Genomic DNA, 17,397 nt, shown 5'->3' on the forward strand with positions numbered 1-17,397 from the left:
CTGATCAAAAGTATTCGTACACCAACATTGATATGGAGTGTGCCCATACGATGGTTTGGGCACTGCTGGGAACATTTTCAATAAGTGAATGTCTCCCTCAAGAGCCGAAACTAGAGATGACAGTGATGCTGGACGCTTAAGTCTGGAGCCAAGTCGAAGTTCTGACATAAGGCTTTCGTTGGGTCCAGGTAGGGACTCCGAGCAGTCCAGTCCGTTTTCAGGAATGTTTATGTACACAAATCATTGGCTCACAGACGTTGCTGTATGACGGAGTTTATTGTCATGTTGATACAAATAATCGTCGTCACTCATCTTTTTCTCTACTGTACGCAGTCACAATGATGTAAAATGAGATCCTTCCGCATTTAGCGTTTACTTAAGCGGAATAAGGGGACTACATTCTAACCATAAAAAACATCTTTGTGCCATAACCCTGTCTCCTCCATGCTTGACTGCAGGCACCACACACTGTGGCAGGTAACGTTCACCACACATACGCCAAACCCACATCATTCCATCTCATTGCCACGGGTCATAGGGCGATTCATCACTCCAGTTCAGCCGCTTCCAATCTTCGACCGTCCTGTGACGTGTGTCGCCTGGCACTGACTAAGGCAACTTTTGCTTGCGAGGAGCCACTCAACCATTGTACTCAATTCTTTTTGAATAGCTGTCTACAATCGTTGTGCTACCTATACGCCTAGTAGCACTTTGCAACTCACGAGTGATTCCTTCCGTCGAATTTAAGCGACCTCTACTATCATATTCCTCAATGCTCGATGATCCCCGTCCACCAGTACAAGACGTCTGCCGCGTCTCAGTGTCGCTTTGGTAGTTCCTTCGCGTCTTCACTTCACAGTCACTTCACCAACTGTCGACCTGGGCAGCTTCAAACTGGGTAAAATGTCTCTGATGTATTTGTTACTCAGATGACATCCAATGACTAGCCCACGTTGAAAGTCACTGAGCTCTCCAGACCGAACTGTTATGTTGCTACTGCTTTTCTACTGGCAACTCGTACTCCCCTCCTGTTTCTACTCTGGAGGGTCCAACTGCCGTGACATTTGGTGCTCGGTCCCCGAGACATAGTGGTGTCCGGATACTTTTTATCAGATTATTCTCAACATGGTTTCAACAGAACACCGTCGCTCTTCCTCCAGAGATTGTGATGTAAATTTCCCTAGCAATTCTTTACATTTTCGTATGGGTTGTGTCGACCTGCTAGGTTCTATCAGTGCATTTCTTAATTCTTTCAATGTCTGCTGCTATGCCTACTTAAAGGAGACGCCAAACACTGGAGCAATACTCTATAATTGGTCCCACAACCTTCTAGTACGCGATCTCCTTCACAGATGCACTGCACATTCCAAGAACCCTACCAACAAATCTTTCTCTTTCTGTCCCTAATACTGAATTCACGCATTCATCCTGTTCCATAGCAATTTTTAGTATGAGCCTAAATATTTAAAAGACATGACGTACTCTGGACGTTTGCCACTGTTGTTGCAATCGGATACCATGGGTGTCACCCTCTCTGTTCATACTGTTGCTTTGATTCTTGTCCCGCAACACTCATCTGCAAAGTAGACTGTCACATCACTGAAATGGCTGCGTCTGCTTATTTTCAGCCTCCTGGTTCAAGACTTGCAGCAGGAATGATCCCAATCTGAATGAGTGCATCAGGCAGATGATTATGGAGACCGTCGGCAAATCAAAGAATGGTGAGTATAGAATTCCTCTTTACCTATAATTGCAGTTTATAAATTTGTCGTGTTTGTAATGGGAACTGTGTAATTGAAGCGGTATTTGATTTCCAACACATCTGGGAAAATTCTTTTATCCATTCCGCTTACTAACGTAATTTACCAAAACGTCGAAATTATCTCATTTTGCTAGTGCTAAATTTATTGGAAGTTACTGACACAAGGGTTCTTTTAGAGATAGTAATAGTATGTTATATGATCTGGAAGCTTACTATGTAGGAATGAGTTAAGCTTCCGAAACCTGGAGTATCTAACTGATGCATCTGATAACTAAGACGGTTAGAGTTGTAACTGCTGTTCTTGTTCACACAAAAGTTAAGTGCGATATATTCGTTAATGTTTCCCAAACAAGCTTTCAATTTTTTAAACTCTGCTGTGGTACTACAAGTTGGAAGCTTAACTTGATGAGACTCAATATAAAACAAGTGGCACACTGTAATTCGTACTTATCATAGGCATGCACACCAAAACGCCCCAAAGATGATATCTTTACATCTCTCAGCAAAATGTACAAGTGTGAGTTAAGAAAACTTTTATCTTCACAGTGGCTGAGGCACACGCCAGAGTCGCTCTTAAGACTGTAGAAAGTAACTTGGCCTTGTTTTTAGTGGGTGTGACATCAGTATAAATAACGCTCTCATAGATAGTTGAGGATAACCCAAACTGAAGCAAAACTTTCGAGCCATTTAAATCTTAAAGAGATGTAGTAGATATTTATAGAACCTTTTTTGAAATAGTTATCTATTCATTCCACGAACCGGTTTTGGAGCCTTTACAGGATTATCTTCAGATGGTTTTCCAGAAGTTAGATAGCTGTTTTAACCATAATGCTGCCTGCTGGCTTGCGACACTATGGGCGGCTTTTGTTGTTAGATCCCATCTGTCTGCTTCCATTGTGATGGCCAATCGCTATCACATCAGACACTTTTACTCAATATGTATGCAATATACACCGTGATTACGAAACTTTGCCAGCATCCAGAATGCTTTATACAACAGTTGTATAGCACGTGCTGTGGGACATAGGACGAACGTATCCGTTACGACAGTGCGTCGTAATTTGGCATTAACGCACTGTGGCAGCAAAAGACGGTCGCCAGTGCCTTTGCGACAGCACGACATCACTTGCAGCGCCTCTCCTGGGCTTGGGATCATATCGACTGGACCCTACACGACTCGAAAACTGTGGCCTGGTCAGATGACTCCCGATTTCAGTTGGTAAGAGCTGATGGTAGGACCCCACGAAGCCATGGACTCCAGTTGTCAACAAGGTACTGTGGAAACTCGTGGTGGATCCATAATGGTGTGGGCTATGTTTACATGGAATGGACTGAATCCTCTGGATGTTTGGGTACTTGGAGACCGTTTGGAATCATTCATGGCCTTTACGTTCCCAAACAACGATGGAATTCTTGTGGATGACAATGCGCCATGTCACTGGGGCACAGTATTTCGCGATTGGTTTGAAGAGCATTCTGAACAATTAGTACGAATGATTGGCCACTCACATCGCCGACGTGAATCCCATCGAACATTTATGGAACATAATCGAGAGGTCAGTTCGTGCACAAAATACTGCACCGGCATCAATTTCGAAATTACTGCCGGCTAACGAGGTAGTATGGTTCAATGGTTCTGCATGGGACTTCCGTCGACTTATTGAGTCCATGTCACGTCGACTTGCTGCACTACTCCGGACAAGAGGAGGTCCGATACGACGTTTGTCACCCCAGTGTATGTCAGTCTTACAGAAATCATCTTTGAACTAGCAGCTTTGTTAGCCAATATAGGTGGCGTCTTCAGCCATCTACGAATTCACCTCTTACGCTTTCTTGTTTTGATCTTCCTTCTCGTGGTTATAAATATTTAAAAAATTCAGGCTATAAATTGCGTCTCGCTGTAACTACTGCCTCCGTTTTCCCCACGTAGTATTCAGCTGCCTGCGGAACAGACAAGGTAAGTCGTTTACATTGGTTGCATGAGTTACAAATAGACCCTCATTCTTTCCGTACATTGTCCGTGATTGGAATGGGGAGAATGACTAGAGGAACACAGCTGTGAAGAGAGGGACCAACGCGGTCAGCCGTTGCGACACCAGCGCCACACCAGCAGTGGAGCGCTCGCTGGCCTCAGCTCTCAAGGCTAACCGCCTCACCAGGCGACTCGTACAGCTGGTCCCATCGAGTTTTACGTCTTTTTTCATCAATATCGTCTACGGTATTTAATGGAAACGCATAGTCCAACAAATCTAAGTTTGTGCCTAAGGGGCCGAACTGCATCTTCGAAATATCTGAAGAACATTATGCCTAGGACTTAGTTCCTCACTCTGTCGGGTTCCTTCTAAACAAAAGTTTTATAACAGTAAACTCGACAATGTAATGCGTGTCACTTAGTATTGCGCCCACTTCGAAAACGATTTCATTGGTAAGTACCGACGTCCAATGTACACTGGTGTGCAAAAGAAGTAACTTTCGCAGATGTGTCACTGACAAGTAACACAGCTCTATAAAACTTGCAACAGACATAGAAAGAACTGTCCCAGTATAGTACAAAAGATAACTGAAGGAAATGTGCAGTGAGATGAATAGGAAATGACGCTCTTATTCAAAGAGACAGTAACCTCAATTCTGCGTTTTAATTGTTTAGTCTGCAGTTCTGTTTTCTTTAGTGTGGATAGGAATTATTAATGTTGCGTTCATATGCGAGCTGAGTTGGCGACTCTCTGGTCAAAGCTCCAGGCGATGCTGGCTTCGATCGTGAAGATTGAGGCTGTTGCCAATGGGCATCGCTGTAAGCACTGCAAGCACTGAGGATGACTCCTCACCCGCGGTTTAGAAATGTGGCAGGCAACGAAAGATTTTTTTGTGGGGAGGGGGGGGGGGGAGGAGGAGGGGGGATCGAAAGTCTTTTGTGCGAGGAGGGGGGGGGGGGAATCGAAAGACCTCCCTGCTTCGTCTAACCAACAGGTTTCAGGCGCTGTCTGGAGCTGATAGACATCCTGAGGCAGATGCAATCGCTCGCTCTGTTCCAGAGAAAGTCACTCGGCCTGCAAGACCTGGACATTCACTGAGGGGTGGGATTACTGATGGTTGGGAGTTCCAATATCAGGCGTGTAATGAGGCCCCTTAGGGATACGGCTGCCAAGGAGGGAAAACAATCCCGTGTGCACTCTGTGCGCATGCCGGGAGGAGGCATTTCAGATGTGGAGCGAGTCCGTCTGGAAGCCTTGAAGAGCACAGGGTGCATCCAGCTGCAGGTGGTGGCTCATGACGATATCAGTGATGTGTATCGCTTTGGACAGGAAGAGGTTCTGTCTGGTTTCGGGCGGTTAGCTGAAGTGGTCAAGGCTGCCAGGCTTGCTTGCCAAATGAGGCAGAGCTCAGCACTGTCGACAAAATCTATTGCGCATCTTTGGTACAGAGCCGAGTAGAGGACTGAATCAGAGCCTTATGCTATTCTGCGACCGTGTAGTAGGCTACAGATTTCTTGACTTGCACCATAGAGTGGTGGTGTTACGGGGTCCGCTTCATACTTCAGGGGCCCACTACACTACACACACGAGGCTGCTAGGGCTACCGGGTCTGTGTGGTGGGGACTTGGCGGCTTTTTTGAAGTTAGAGGGTCTCGGGAAACCACAGAAATTCCATCAGTCTAAAAGGGTGCAGGGCAAATATAGGAAAAGGGTAGTCATAATAACAGTCGGTGCCGAAACTGTAAATTATCGCAGCTGCCTTGGGAAAGAACCAGTGGTCCAAGCACTAATACAGCAGGTACCGAAAGCTGGCTAAAGGTTGAAATAATTTCAGTCGAAATTTTTACGAAGGACCTAACGTCATCAGGAAAGATAGATTAAATACGGTTGGAGCCGGCGTGTATGTTTCTGCTCTATCCTCTAGCGAAATTGAAACAGTTAGTTTCTGCGAGTTTGTTCGAGTAGAGGTTACACTTGACAACCGTAATAAATTAATAATTGGTTCCTTTTACCATCACCCAGACTCAGACGTCCCGTTGCCGAACAGTTCAAAGAAAACCTGACTATCATCTCAAACAGGTACTCCGTTAATACAGTTATAGTCGGTGGTGACTTCAATCCACGCTCGATATGTTGGTGAAACAACACGTTCATAGCCGGTTGTAGGTAAAACATGGTCAGAAATTGTATTAAAAGTTTTGTCTGAAAATTATTTTGAGAAATTAGCTTAGGAACCCAATCGAAGTGTAAATGGTTGCGAAAACAGTTGACCTTTTAGCAACAAATAATTCTGAGCAAATAGGGAGCATCATGACGGATACAGAGATTAGTGATCATAAGGCTGTTGTAACAAGACTGCCCATCGAAATCCACCATAAGTAAACGCAAAATACATCTGTTTAAAAAGGCAGATAAATATTCGCTTTACCACTTCCCGAGGGCTGTCTCCACTCATTTCTAACTATGTAAGCTCGAAACTTAGCACGCACTTCAATGCGAGATGCTTTTAATAGCTCCCACGACGAAACTCTGTCTCGAAATCTGTCAGAAAATCCGAAGAGATTCTGGTCGTATGCAAAATACACCAGTTGCAATACGTAATCAATACATTCAATGCGCGACACCAGTGGTAATATTACCGGTGACAGTGCCACTAAAGTGGAGATATTAAAAATAGTTTTCCAAAATTCCTTCACGAAAGAAAACGAAGTAAATATTACAGAATTTTGATCAGGAACAGCTGCCTACATGAGTATCTTAGAAGTAGATATCCACGGTGCAGCGAAGCAACTTAAGCCACTGAATAGAGCAACTCTTCCAGTCGACATAGTATAGTAACTAGGTTCTTTCAGAAGATGCTGACTCAATACTTAGCAATCATATACAACCGCTCGCTCGACGAAAGAACAGTGCCAAAACACTGGAAAGCTACACACGTCACACCAACACTCAAGAAGGGAAATAGGAGTACGAAAAGAAATCCGTTGCATTTCGTCACACGATTAATAACACACTCTTAAAGGCTGTCGATTCAACTAAACATCTAGGAATTAGAATTACGATCAACTTAAGTTGGAACGATCACACAGATGATGTTATGTAAAGGCAAACCAAAGACTGCATTTAATTGCCAGAAAACTTAGAAGATGCAAAAGATCTACTAAAGATACTGACAGCTCGCTTGTCCGTCTTCTGATAGAGTATTACTGTCCGTTATGGGATCCTTACCGGATAGAATTGCCTAAGGACATCGGAAAAGTCCAATGAATGACAGCTAGTTTTTCGTTATCGCGAAATAGGGGAGAGAGTGTCAAAGATATGATAAGCGAGCTGGGGTGGCTCTCGTTAAAACAAAGGCGTTTTTCTTTGCGACGTGATCTTTTCGCCAAATTTCAATCATCAAATTTCTCTTCTGAATTTGAAAATATTTTGCTGTCCCAATCTACATGGGGAGAAATAGGAGAAATCAGAGCTCGTAAAGGAAGTTTAAGTCTTCTGTTCCTTCTGTGCGTTGTTCGACAAGTAGTCTGAAGGTGATTCGAAGAAACTTGTAATGGGCACTTAAATGTGAATTTCAAGGTAGTTATACAGACACATCAAAAAAAGTTTTGCATCACCTCCATTCCGAGAGTTCCGGAACCTGTACAGAAGAGATCAACATAAACATCATTTCCGCCCTTTTTATTGCTCGTGAAAACCACACATTGTATGTTGTACCACCGTACAGCGAGACCTTCAGAGGTGGTGGTCCAGAGTGCTGTACACACCGGTACCTCTGATACCCAGTAGCACGTCCTCTAGCATTGATGCATACCTGTATTCGTCTTGGCATACTATCAACAAGTTCATCAAGGCACTTTCGGTCCAGATTGTCCCACTCCTCAACGGAGATTCGGCATAGATCCCTCAGAGTGGTTGATGGGTCACATCGTCATTAAATAGCCCTTTTCAATCCATCCCAGGCATGTCCGATAGCGTTCATGTCTGGAGAACATGCTCGCCACTCTAGTCGAGCGATGTCGTTATCGTGAAAGAAGTCAGTCACAAGATGTGCACGATTGGGGCGCGAATCGTCGTCCATGAAGAAGAATGCCTCGCCAATATGCTGCCGATATGGTTGCACTATCGGTGGGAGGATGGCACTCACGTATTATACAGCCGTTACGGCGCATTCCATGTCCACCAGGGGCTTACGTCGGCCCCACGTACTACCACCCCAAAACAGCAGGGAACCTCCACCATGCTGCACTCTCTGGGCAGTGTGTCTAAGGCGTTCAGCCTGTCCAGGTTGCCTCCAAATACGTCTCCGACGTTTGTCTGGTTGAAGGCATATGCGACACTCATCGGTGAAGAGAACGTGAAGCTGATCCTGAGCGATTCATTCGGCATGTTGTTGGACCCATCTGTACCAGCTGCATTGTGTCGTGATTGCAGAAATGGACCTCGCCATGGACGTCAGGAGTGAAGTTGCGCATCATGCAGCCTATTGCATACATTGAGTCGTAACACGACGTCCTGTGCCTGCACGAAAAGCATTTTTCAACATGGTGGCGTTGCTGTCAGTGTCCCTCCCAGCCATAATCCGCAGATAGCGTTCATCCACTGCAGTAGTAGCCCTTGGGCGGCCTGACCGAGGCATGTCATCGACAGTTCCTGTCTCTCTGTATCTCCTCCATGTCCGAACAACATCGCTTTGGTTCACTCCGAGACGTCTGGACACTTCCCTTGTTGAGAGACCTTCCTGGCACAAAGTAACAACGCAGACGCGATCGAACCGCGGATTTGACTGTCTAGGCGTGGTTGAACTACAGAAAACACAAGCCGTGTACCTCCTTCCTTGTGGAATGACTGGAACTGATCGGCTGTCGGACGCCCTCCGTCTAATAGGCGCTGCTCATGTATGGTTGTTTACATCTTTGGGCGGGTTTAGTGACCTCTCTGAACAGTCAAAGGGACTGTGTCTGATACAATACCCACAGTCAACGTCTATCTTCAGTCGTTCTGGAAACCGGGGTGATGAAAAACATTTTTTTATGTGTGTAGAATTGATAAACGTGCCTATATGATCACACATGCTTCATATGTTTGTCAGATCTATCCCATAAAAGTTTGTCTGAAAACGGTTCTGTGGCATTAGGAGAATGATTACGAAAGTACAAGAGAATATAAATGATTGTGCTGTATTCGAAGATTTGGATGTCAGTACGCCCTTGGAACACTTCGGCCCTCTACATGAAACCGGTCAAATTCAACAGTGTTCCTGGGTGTACTGCGTGTTCCAATCTCTCGCCAAATGAGACCCTTTACTCAGGCGGAATCTTCTCTCATCCGACAAGAGCACACGACCCCGTGTCTCGCTGGTCCAGTCCCTGTGCTCCTGACACCATCGCAATCGTTGCCGCCGATGTGCAGGAACCAACGGAACACAAAATACTTGCCGTCGTGCAAAGAGACCACCACCATCAGTCGCATGCCCGTGTGGAGCGTGAGACTGCGTGCCTTGCAGTCCCAATAAATGTAATTGCAGTAGCGCCCGCTGTTACACATGGATCCCTTCTTGCCTGTTGCACGTTGTAGCGGTCTCCTGCTGATGTAACTGACCGTGTTAGCTCACCTCCTTACCTTCGGGCAGCAGTGCCTGTGGTTCAGAACCCTCCCCAAGCACCAGAAAGAGTGCTGTGAGCAATGTCGAACTCGTCACGCTTTGTTCAAATGGTTCAAATGGCTCTAAGCACTATGGGACTTAACATGTGAGGTCATCAGTCCCCTAGACTGAGAACTATTTAAACCTAACTAACCTAAGGACATCACACACATCCATGTCCAAGGCAGCATTAGAACCTGCAACCGTAGCAGCCGCGTGGTTCCGGAGTGAAGAGCCTAGAATCGCTCGACCATAGCGGCCGGCGTCACGCTTTGTACTCCTTCCAGTTTCCCGATGGTTCTCTCCTGTTTAAAGTCATAAAGATGGTGCGTACGGGCAGTGCTGTAATGGAGAACACCACCATAGTGCACCATCGCTCATTGACACGTGTTGTATTCTTCCGTTCCCTCAACTTTCTCGTGTTGCGTGCCCAGCCACATCTGGCGCTACAGTCATTCTGGCTTGACGCAATGTGAAGTCGTGTCGTGTTTGCATGACTGGAAGAACTCAGGGAACATGTTCTCGCTCTAACATTCATTTCAACAGAGCTCTTAGTATATTATTTTGCGTTATCTAACTCATTATTGAATTTTGGGCAGAATTGTATTTGTATTTCCACATTTCCAAAATCGCGTTACGTGGTCGTAATGAAGTCCATGACTGCAGTCAACAGTACTTACTTAGAAACAGAAGTACCGCCACATCGCCAAGATTTCTATTATACCAAGTAAAGTACAATAATCTCCCATTGAATACCCCGATACACGCTTCCTAGAATTTTACATCAATCACCAAGTATTCACCTTTATTTCTCTGTCGGGCGTGGATTTCGGGGGACTTCTCTATCACCAGGTACTCACTGTTACTGAAGTTCCCATTATGTACTTTGGAGTATTATACTATTATAATCAGGTATTCAGTACTACTGGTCTTCCCATTAGGCGATTCGTAGGATTATATTCTATCTGATCAAAAGTATCCGCACACCCTTGTATTAAGGAATTGGCCACTAGATGTCACGAAAGATAGACTAGCATAAAACGAGGCGGGGAGTGCTACATCGTCAGTACAAAAGCAGTAACAGCAGAACCGGCCGGTCAAGAGAGCTCAGTTCGAACTAGACTACTCATTGGATGTCATCCGAGTAAAAAATCCTTCAGGGACATTTCAGCCATTCTAAAGCTACCCAAGTCGACCGTTGGTGATGTGACTGTGAAGTGGAAACGTGAAGGAACAACAACAACCCAGGAACTTGTGTACGGACAATCACTGCCGAGGATTGCGGAGGGTGGTTGTAAAAATCGCGTGAAATCAGAGAAATGGCTCAGTCGTGAGCTCCAGAGTCCTACCAGCAGTCCACGTAGCACAATGACTGTGCATAGGAAGTTAAAAAGAATGGGTAGAATGATTGGGCAGCTCCTCATAAACCACACGCTTCTGCTGTCAGTGCAAGCGACGCCTGAAATGATGTAAAGAGCGACACCACTCGGCAGCTAATGACTGGAAACGAGTGCTTTGGATTGACGAATGACGCCGACGCGAATCCGATGTAAAGTTTGGGTTTGGCGAACGCCATGAGAAACTTACCTACCATCATGTGTGGTGCCGTCAGAGAAGTACAGAGGAGGTTGCGTTGCGATGATTGGGTCTTTATCGGGGTTATAGTGTGGACCCCTTGTTTCGCATAAGAAAACAGCAAATGAAGGATATAAGTACATTTTACAGCGTTGTATACTGCGTTCAGTAGACGAACTTACCGGAACGATGATTGTATCATCATGACAATGCACCCTATCGTAAAGCAGCATCCTTGAGGCAATGGTATGTGCACAGTAACACTCCTGAAATGGAGCGGCCGCCCTGAATCCCTACCTCAACCTGATGGAGCACCTTTGCGACTACGCTCCACATCCTAGCGTCCATCGTCGCTACCTACACTGTCATCGACCCTTGGGAAAGAATGGGCTGCCATTCCTCATTGGTAGCGTTCCCAACAGAGCTCAAGCCGTCATAAAGGCGACGGGTGGTCCCACCCCACACTGATGTTTACTAATATCTTTCCGGGTACTTTCGGTCAGGCAGTGTATCTCCTTCAGACATCTGATGATGAAAATATTATCTTCAGAAACGTACGCTGGGAGGTTCAATAAGAATGATTCGTTATCATATTTGTGTTTTTCAATTGGTGTTCGTAACAGTCACTGTTAGGCCTTAATTTAAACTGTTTCTCATTTACTATTCTCTGTTACAATAATGATGAGAGATAGGGAGAAAGACATGACTGCTTAAAAGTACAGGGTGACAATTATTGAACTATATGAAATAAAATCGTCATAACTTCTAAACGGTTTGCGTTAGGACGTTGAAACTGGACGGTTGGCCGCGGGGTATGATGGGAATTAGTATGCGCATGTATGGTTCGGTTTAGCCACGAAGCCCACTTTCATTTAGATAGGTTCGTCAGTAAGCAAAATTGGCACATTTGGGGGACTGAGCGTCCTCAACGAGTGACTGCGTGGTGTGCAATGCCCAGTCATAGGATGGTCGGTTCCATATTCCTTGATGGCACTGTCACTACCAAACGGTACATGAAGGTATTGGAAAATTATTTCCTCCCCATTATCCAAAATGACCCTGATTTGGCCGTGGTTCATGCAAGACGGAGCTCGACCCTATCGAAGCAGGAGAGTTGTTGATGTCCTAGAAGAGCACTTTAGGAACCGCATTCTGGCCCTGGTACAGCCAGAGGCCACTGACTCTGGCCTCGATTGGCCGCCATATTCTCCGTATCCGAACACATCCGACTCTTTTCTTGTGGTGCTATATTAAACTCAAGGTGTACAGCAATAACCTCAAAACCTTTGCCCAGCTGAAAACAGCCATTAAGGATGTCATCGACAGCATCGATGTTCCGACACTTCATCGGGTCATGCAGAATTTCGACGTCTGCGCCACGACATCGCCAATGATGGCAGACGCGTCGAACATGTCCTGACCTAAATCCGAATATTTGTAATGACGTTTACATGTTAAATAAAGTGTCTGCACACCGTAGTTTGAAGCTAATTTTACGTTTTTTTCATGTAGTTCAATAATTGTCACCCTGTAAGAAGGGAAGGTAGATGGTAGCCAGCATGTGCCTCAGCTGTTCCCGGTAAGCGGGCTGTTTCGAACCAGTGCGACTGAGCGTTCGGATACGCGAACGATTCGCTTGCACTGGCGGTGGCGCGGTGGCCCAGTCCGCGACGCGACAGGTGAGTGGGTCAGGGAGACCGCGTGGCGGGCAGCGAAAGTACCCGCAAACCGTGCCGAATCCGGGCCGCAGGTATCGCGTGGTGGCGAGGTCGAAAGTGAAATGGAGAAAGCAATAAAAATGTGACAAAGAGGTGCGGCTAGGCTGCCAAACGATCTAAAATAGCTGCAAGAGACTTAGTTCTGGGAACATGAAACACTTGTTCTTCTTTTCCTTGAAAATTGCAATCGTAAGCTGTTCTTACTAAAGTGCTGCTTTGAGTGTATACAGGGTGGTCCATTGATCGTGACTGGGCCCAATATCTCACGAAATAAGGGTCAAACGAAAAAACTACAAATAACGAAACTTGTCTAGCTTGAAGGGGGAAACCAGATGGCGCTATGGTTGGCCCGATAGATGGCGCTGCCATAGGTCAAACGGATATCAACTCCGTTTTTTAAAATAGGAGCCCCCATTTTTATTACATATTCGTGTAGTACGCAAAGAAATATGAATGTTTTAACTGAACCACTTTCTTCGCTTTGTGATAGATGGCGCTGTAATAGTCACAAACATGTGGCTCACAAATTTAGACGAACAGTTGGTAACAGGTAGGTTTTTAAAATTAAAATACAGAACGTAGGTACGTTTGAACATTTTATTTCGGTTGTTCCAATGTGATACCTGTACCTTTGTGAACTTATCATTTCTCAGAACGCATGCTGTTACAGTGTGATTACCTGTAAATACCACATTAATGCAATAAATGCTGAAAATGATGTCCGTCAACCTCAATGTATTTGGCAATACCTGTGACAACATTCCTCTCAACAGTTTGTAGTTCGCCTACCGTAATGTTCCCACATGCATTGACAATGCGCTGACGCATGTTGTCAGGCGTTGTCGGTGGAACACGATAGCAAATATCCTTCAACTTTCCCCACAGAAAGAAATCCGGGGACGACAGATCCGGTGAACGTGCGAACGACCAATCCACCTGTCATGAAATATGTTATTCAGTACCGCTTCACCTGCACGAGAGCTATGTGCCGGACATCCATCTTGTTGGAAGTACATCGCCATTCTGCCATGCAGTGAAACATCTTGCAGTAACATCGGTAGAACATTACGTAGGAAATCAGCATACATTGCACCATTTATATTGCCATCGACAAAATGGGGACCATAATGTCGCACTATACATTAACCTGCCAAGGTCGCTGATGGTCCACTTGTCGCGGCCATCGTGGTTTTTCCGTTGCCCAATGGTGCATATTATGCCGGTTTACGTTACCGCTATTGGTGAATGACGCTTCGTCGCTAAATAGAACGCGTGCAAAAAATCTGTCATCGTCCCGTAATTTCTCTTGTCCCCAGAGGCAGAACTGTACACGACGTTCAAAGTCGTCGCCATGCAATTCCTGGTGCACAGAAATATGGTACGGGTGCAATCGATGTTGATGTAGCATTCTCAACACCGACGTTTTTGAGATTCCCTATTCTCGCGCAATTTGTCTGCTAGTGATGTGCGGATTAGCCGCGACAGCAGCTAAAACACCTGCTTCGGCATCATCATTTGTTGCAGGTCGTGGTTGACGTTTGACTTCATGTTTCCTTAAATAACGTAACTATGCGGCGAACGGTCCGGACACTTGGATGATGTCGTCCAGGATACCGAGCAGCATACATAGCACGCGCCTGTTTGACATTTTGATCACAATAGCGATACACCAACACGATATCGACCTTTTCCGCAATTGGTGAACGGTCCGTTTTTACACGGTACCGTCTGCACAGGCGGTATGTTACGTGATACCACGTACTTATACGTTCGTCACTATTACAGCGCCATCTATCACAAAGCGAACAAAGTGGTCCAACTAAAACATTCATATTTCTTTACGTACTACATGAATATGTAATAACAAATGGGGGTTCCTATTAAAAAAAACGCAGTTGATATCCGTTTGACCTATGGCAGCGTCATCCAGCAGGCCAGCCATAGCGCCATCTGGTTTCCCCCTTCAAGCTAGACAAGTTTAGTTCTTTGTAGTTTTTTCGTTTGACGCTTACCTACCACCCTGTATATTACGATGACTGTTTCTAATCCGACGTCATTGGATGTGAGTGCTGAGAAGAATAGCTTGCTCGTGTCGTCATGTGTTATGCTGCTTATAGCATTGTAAGTTGCAGAGTTAAAGGACAGAAAAGTGAAGCAGCAATTGACAAGAGACTGAGTGTGGCAGCCTATTCGCTATGTTATTCCATCTTTAAAGTAAGTTCGTGGTACATTGAGCTAAGAAGGACACCAACGAGAATTTTGGAGAAGAAATTGAAGTTCACAGAGATTAAACAAAAACTTTCAGGTTTGCCGATGATACCGTAGTTGTGTCAGAGACAGAAAGGGATTTGGACACTCAGTTAGATGGAATGGAGAGTCTTGAGACGGTGTTTTCAGGTGAAAATCGAGAAAATTAAAACAAGAGAAAAAGAGTGTAACTGACTTAAATCACGAGTTTCTGGAGGAATTAGATGAAGAAAAAGACATTAAAAGAAGTAGACGAGTTTTGCTATTGCGAAGGAAAATAACTGATGATGGCATAAGGAGATTTAAAACGTAAACTGATCACAGCAAGAAATAGTTTTCTCACAAATAGACATGTATCATCAACCAATACACATTTAAATCATAGGAAGTGTTTCCTGAAAGTCTTTGTGGAGTGTGATCTCGTATGTCAGTAAAAGGTGGAAGACAAACCGAATAGCCATGAAGAGTATAGAAGTCTTTGAAATGTGGTGCCACAAAACAGTACAGAAGTTTATATAGGTGGGTCAGTAACTAACAAAGAAGTACTAAATGTGATTGGTATGAAACGGACTTTATCATACAATTTGACTAAAAGGAGTAGGTCAAGAGAACAAATCCTGACGCATCAGGCAATAGTTAACTTGTTAATGGAGGGGAGCGAATTGTAGAGAGAGACACCAAAGCTTGGATACTGTAAGCAGATTCGAACGGGTATAGGTCGCAATAGTTACGTAGGTAATGAGGTTCGCACAGGATAACTAACGCGAAGTGCTGCATCAAGTCGGTCTTTCGACTGAGGACCACAACAAGGGACTGTCCATTTACAACGTACTTATTCTTATTTAATAGATTTTAGATTCTTGTTTCGTTGCATTATGGCATTTAGTGTGGTAACACACGAACCAAATAAATCATCTTCTGCTGGAAGAAATAAGTTTACGATGATATGTTGCCCACATTTAAACTTGAGTGTCCCTCTGTTACAGTACCAATAATTTTTTTTAGTCAGGCATTTCCTAGTCCGAAGAATATTTTGGGGACTAAACATGAAATTTTTAATACTTACGGTAAAAGGATACTATTGCTTCCGATCTGCTTGACGCGCTCTTCCTTTACTGACATTTTGGTCCCTATACAGTCGTGGGTCAACAGCTCTCTGACACTCTAAAGCCAATGTATTGCTATTGCATATTACGGACAAAATACGCCAGTGGAAAAGTGCTCCTATCGGAGCACAAGAAATGCAAATATGACGGTGCCTATTTAAAAGACTCTGACTGAAAAGTGGGGTACCAGCTGCCTCATTTTAGCTTCCTGCGCACCTTTAAAAATTTTCCCAAAACACTTGCCATGCAAATATATTCGCTCTCTTTCTAAAATGCAGCTTCCTCTAAATCTCACAAGTTCCCTGAACTGTAACTCGCTCACACTCATTAGCCCATCGCTGTAAGTCGCACATACCCATCCACCCCCACTGGCCCAGTCTCACTTACTCAGCTCAGTTCGCTGTCATTAACTCATTGCGTCTCTCTGTCACTATCTCCTCACTGTCTCCTCTCACTGTCGCTATCTCCCTCTTGCTCTCTCTTACTGACACCGTTTCATTCATTCCTTCTCATTTCTGCTGTCTCTTCTCACTTTCACCACCTCATCTCTCTTCCTCGTTGTCACTGTCATAGACTGTCATTATCATTCACTCTCAACAATATCCACTTTCTCCTTTTCTTTATTCCTCTCCCATTGGCACGGTCTCCTTCATTCTTTTCCTGGAATTGCTCTGTCACTGTCACCTATGTTCCACTGTCATTGTGCTTTCTCTTTCTCTTACATTTCCACTGCCTCCCTCGCTCTTTCTATACCCCAACCATTGTCAGAATATTTTCCAGTATTTATTACTTCTGCTTCTTTCCCACAGCTACAGTCTTTTACTCTCTCAGCATAAAGAAAAACGCAAACTAGTTTGTGTGCCAAAATTTTTGCGAAGTTTTTAAAGGAGCTGAGGAAGATAGAACGAAGCAGCTGGAACCCCACTTTTCAGTCAGAGTCTTTTCAATAAACAAGCACATATTTGTGTTTTTTGTTCAAAAATGGTTCAAATGGCTCTGAGTACTATGGGACTTAACATCTGTGGTCATCAGTCCCCTAGAACTTAGAACTACTTAAACCTACCTAACATAAGGACATCACACACATCCATGCCCGAGGCAGGATTCGAACCTGCGACCGGAGCGGTCACGCGGTTCCAGACTGAAGCGCCTAGAACCGCACGGCCACGACGGCCGGCTGTGTTTTTTATGCTCTTATACGAAAATACTTCTCCTGGTTGCCTTACACGAAACGTATTGGTCAGTAAAATATGGATAATTTACTTATGTGAAACCGAAACAACGCAAAACTAATTTTACGCCTCAGACAGGATTTATCGTGCAAAAAATTTTTGCTTGTTTCAGTACTTCAATATGGGGTTCCCAGAATCCA

The 17,397-nt window shown here is 44.7% G+C and overlaps 1 protein-coding gene across 1 annotated transcript in view; it reads left to right on the forward strand.

Annotated features, from left to right (window-relative positions):
• The window catches only part of LOC124596171 (putative beta-carotene-binding protein), a 58,626-nt gene that overhangs the window by 4,432 nt on the left and 36,797 nt on the right, over window positions 1-17,397 (forward strand). The window contains exon 2 of the mRNA XM_047135208.1: window positions 1,629-1,721. Coding sequence (XP_046991164.1) covers window positions 1,629-1,721 — 93 coding nt within the window. The remainder of the gene's footprint in view (window positions 1-1,628; window positions 1,722-17,397) is intronic.

This window comes from Schistocerca americana, chromosome 2 (genome assembly GCF_021461395.2).
Source record: "Schistocerca americana isolate TAMUIC-IGC-003095 chromosome 2, iqSchAmer2.1, whole genome shotgun sequence".
Lineage (NCBI taxonomy): Eukaryota > Metazoa > Arthropoda > Insecta > Orthoptera > Acrididae > Schistocerca > Schistocerca americana.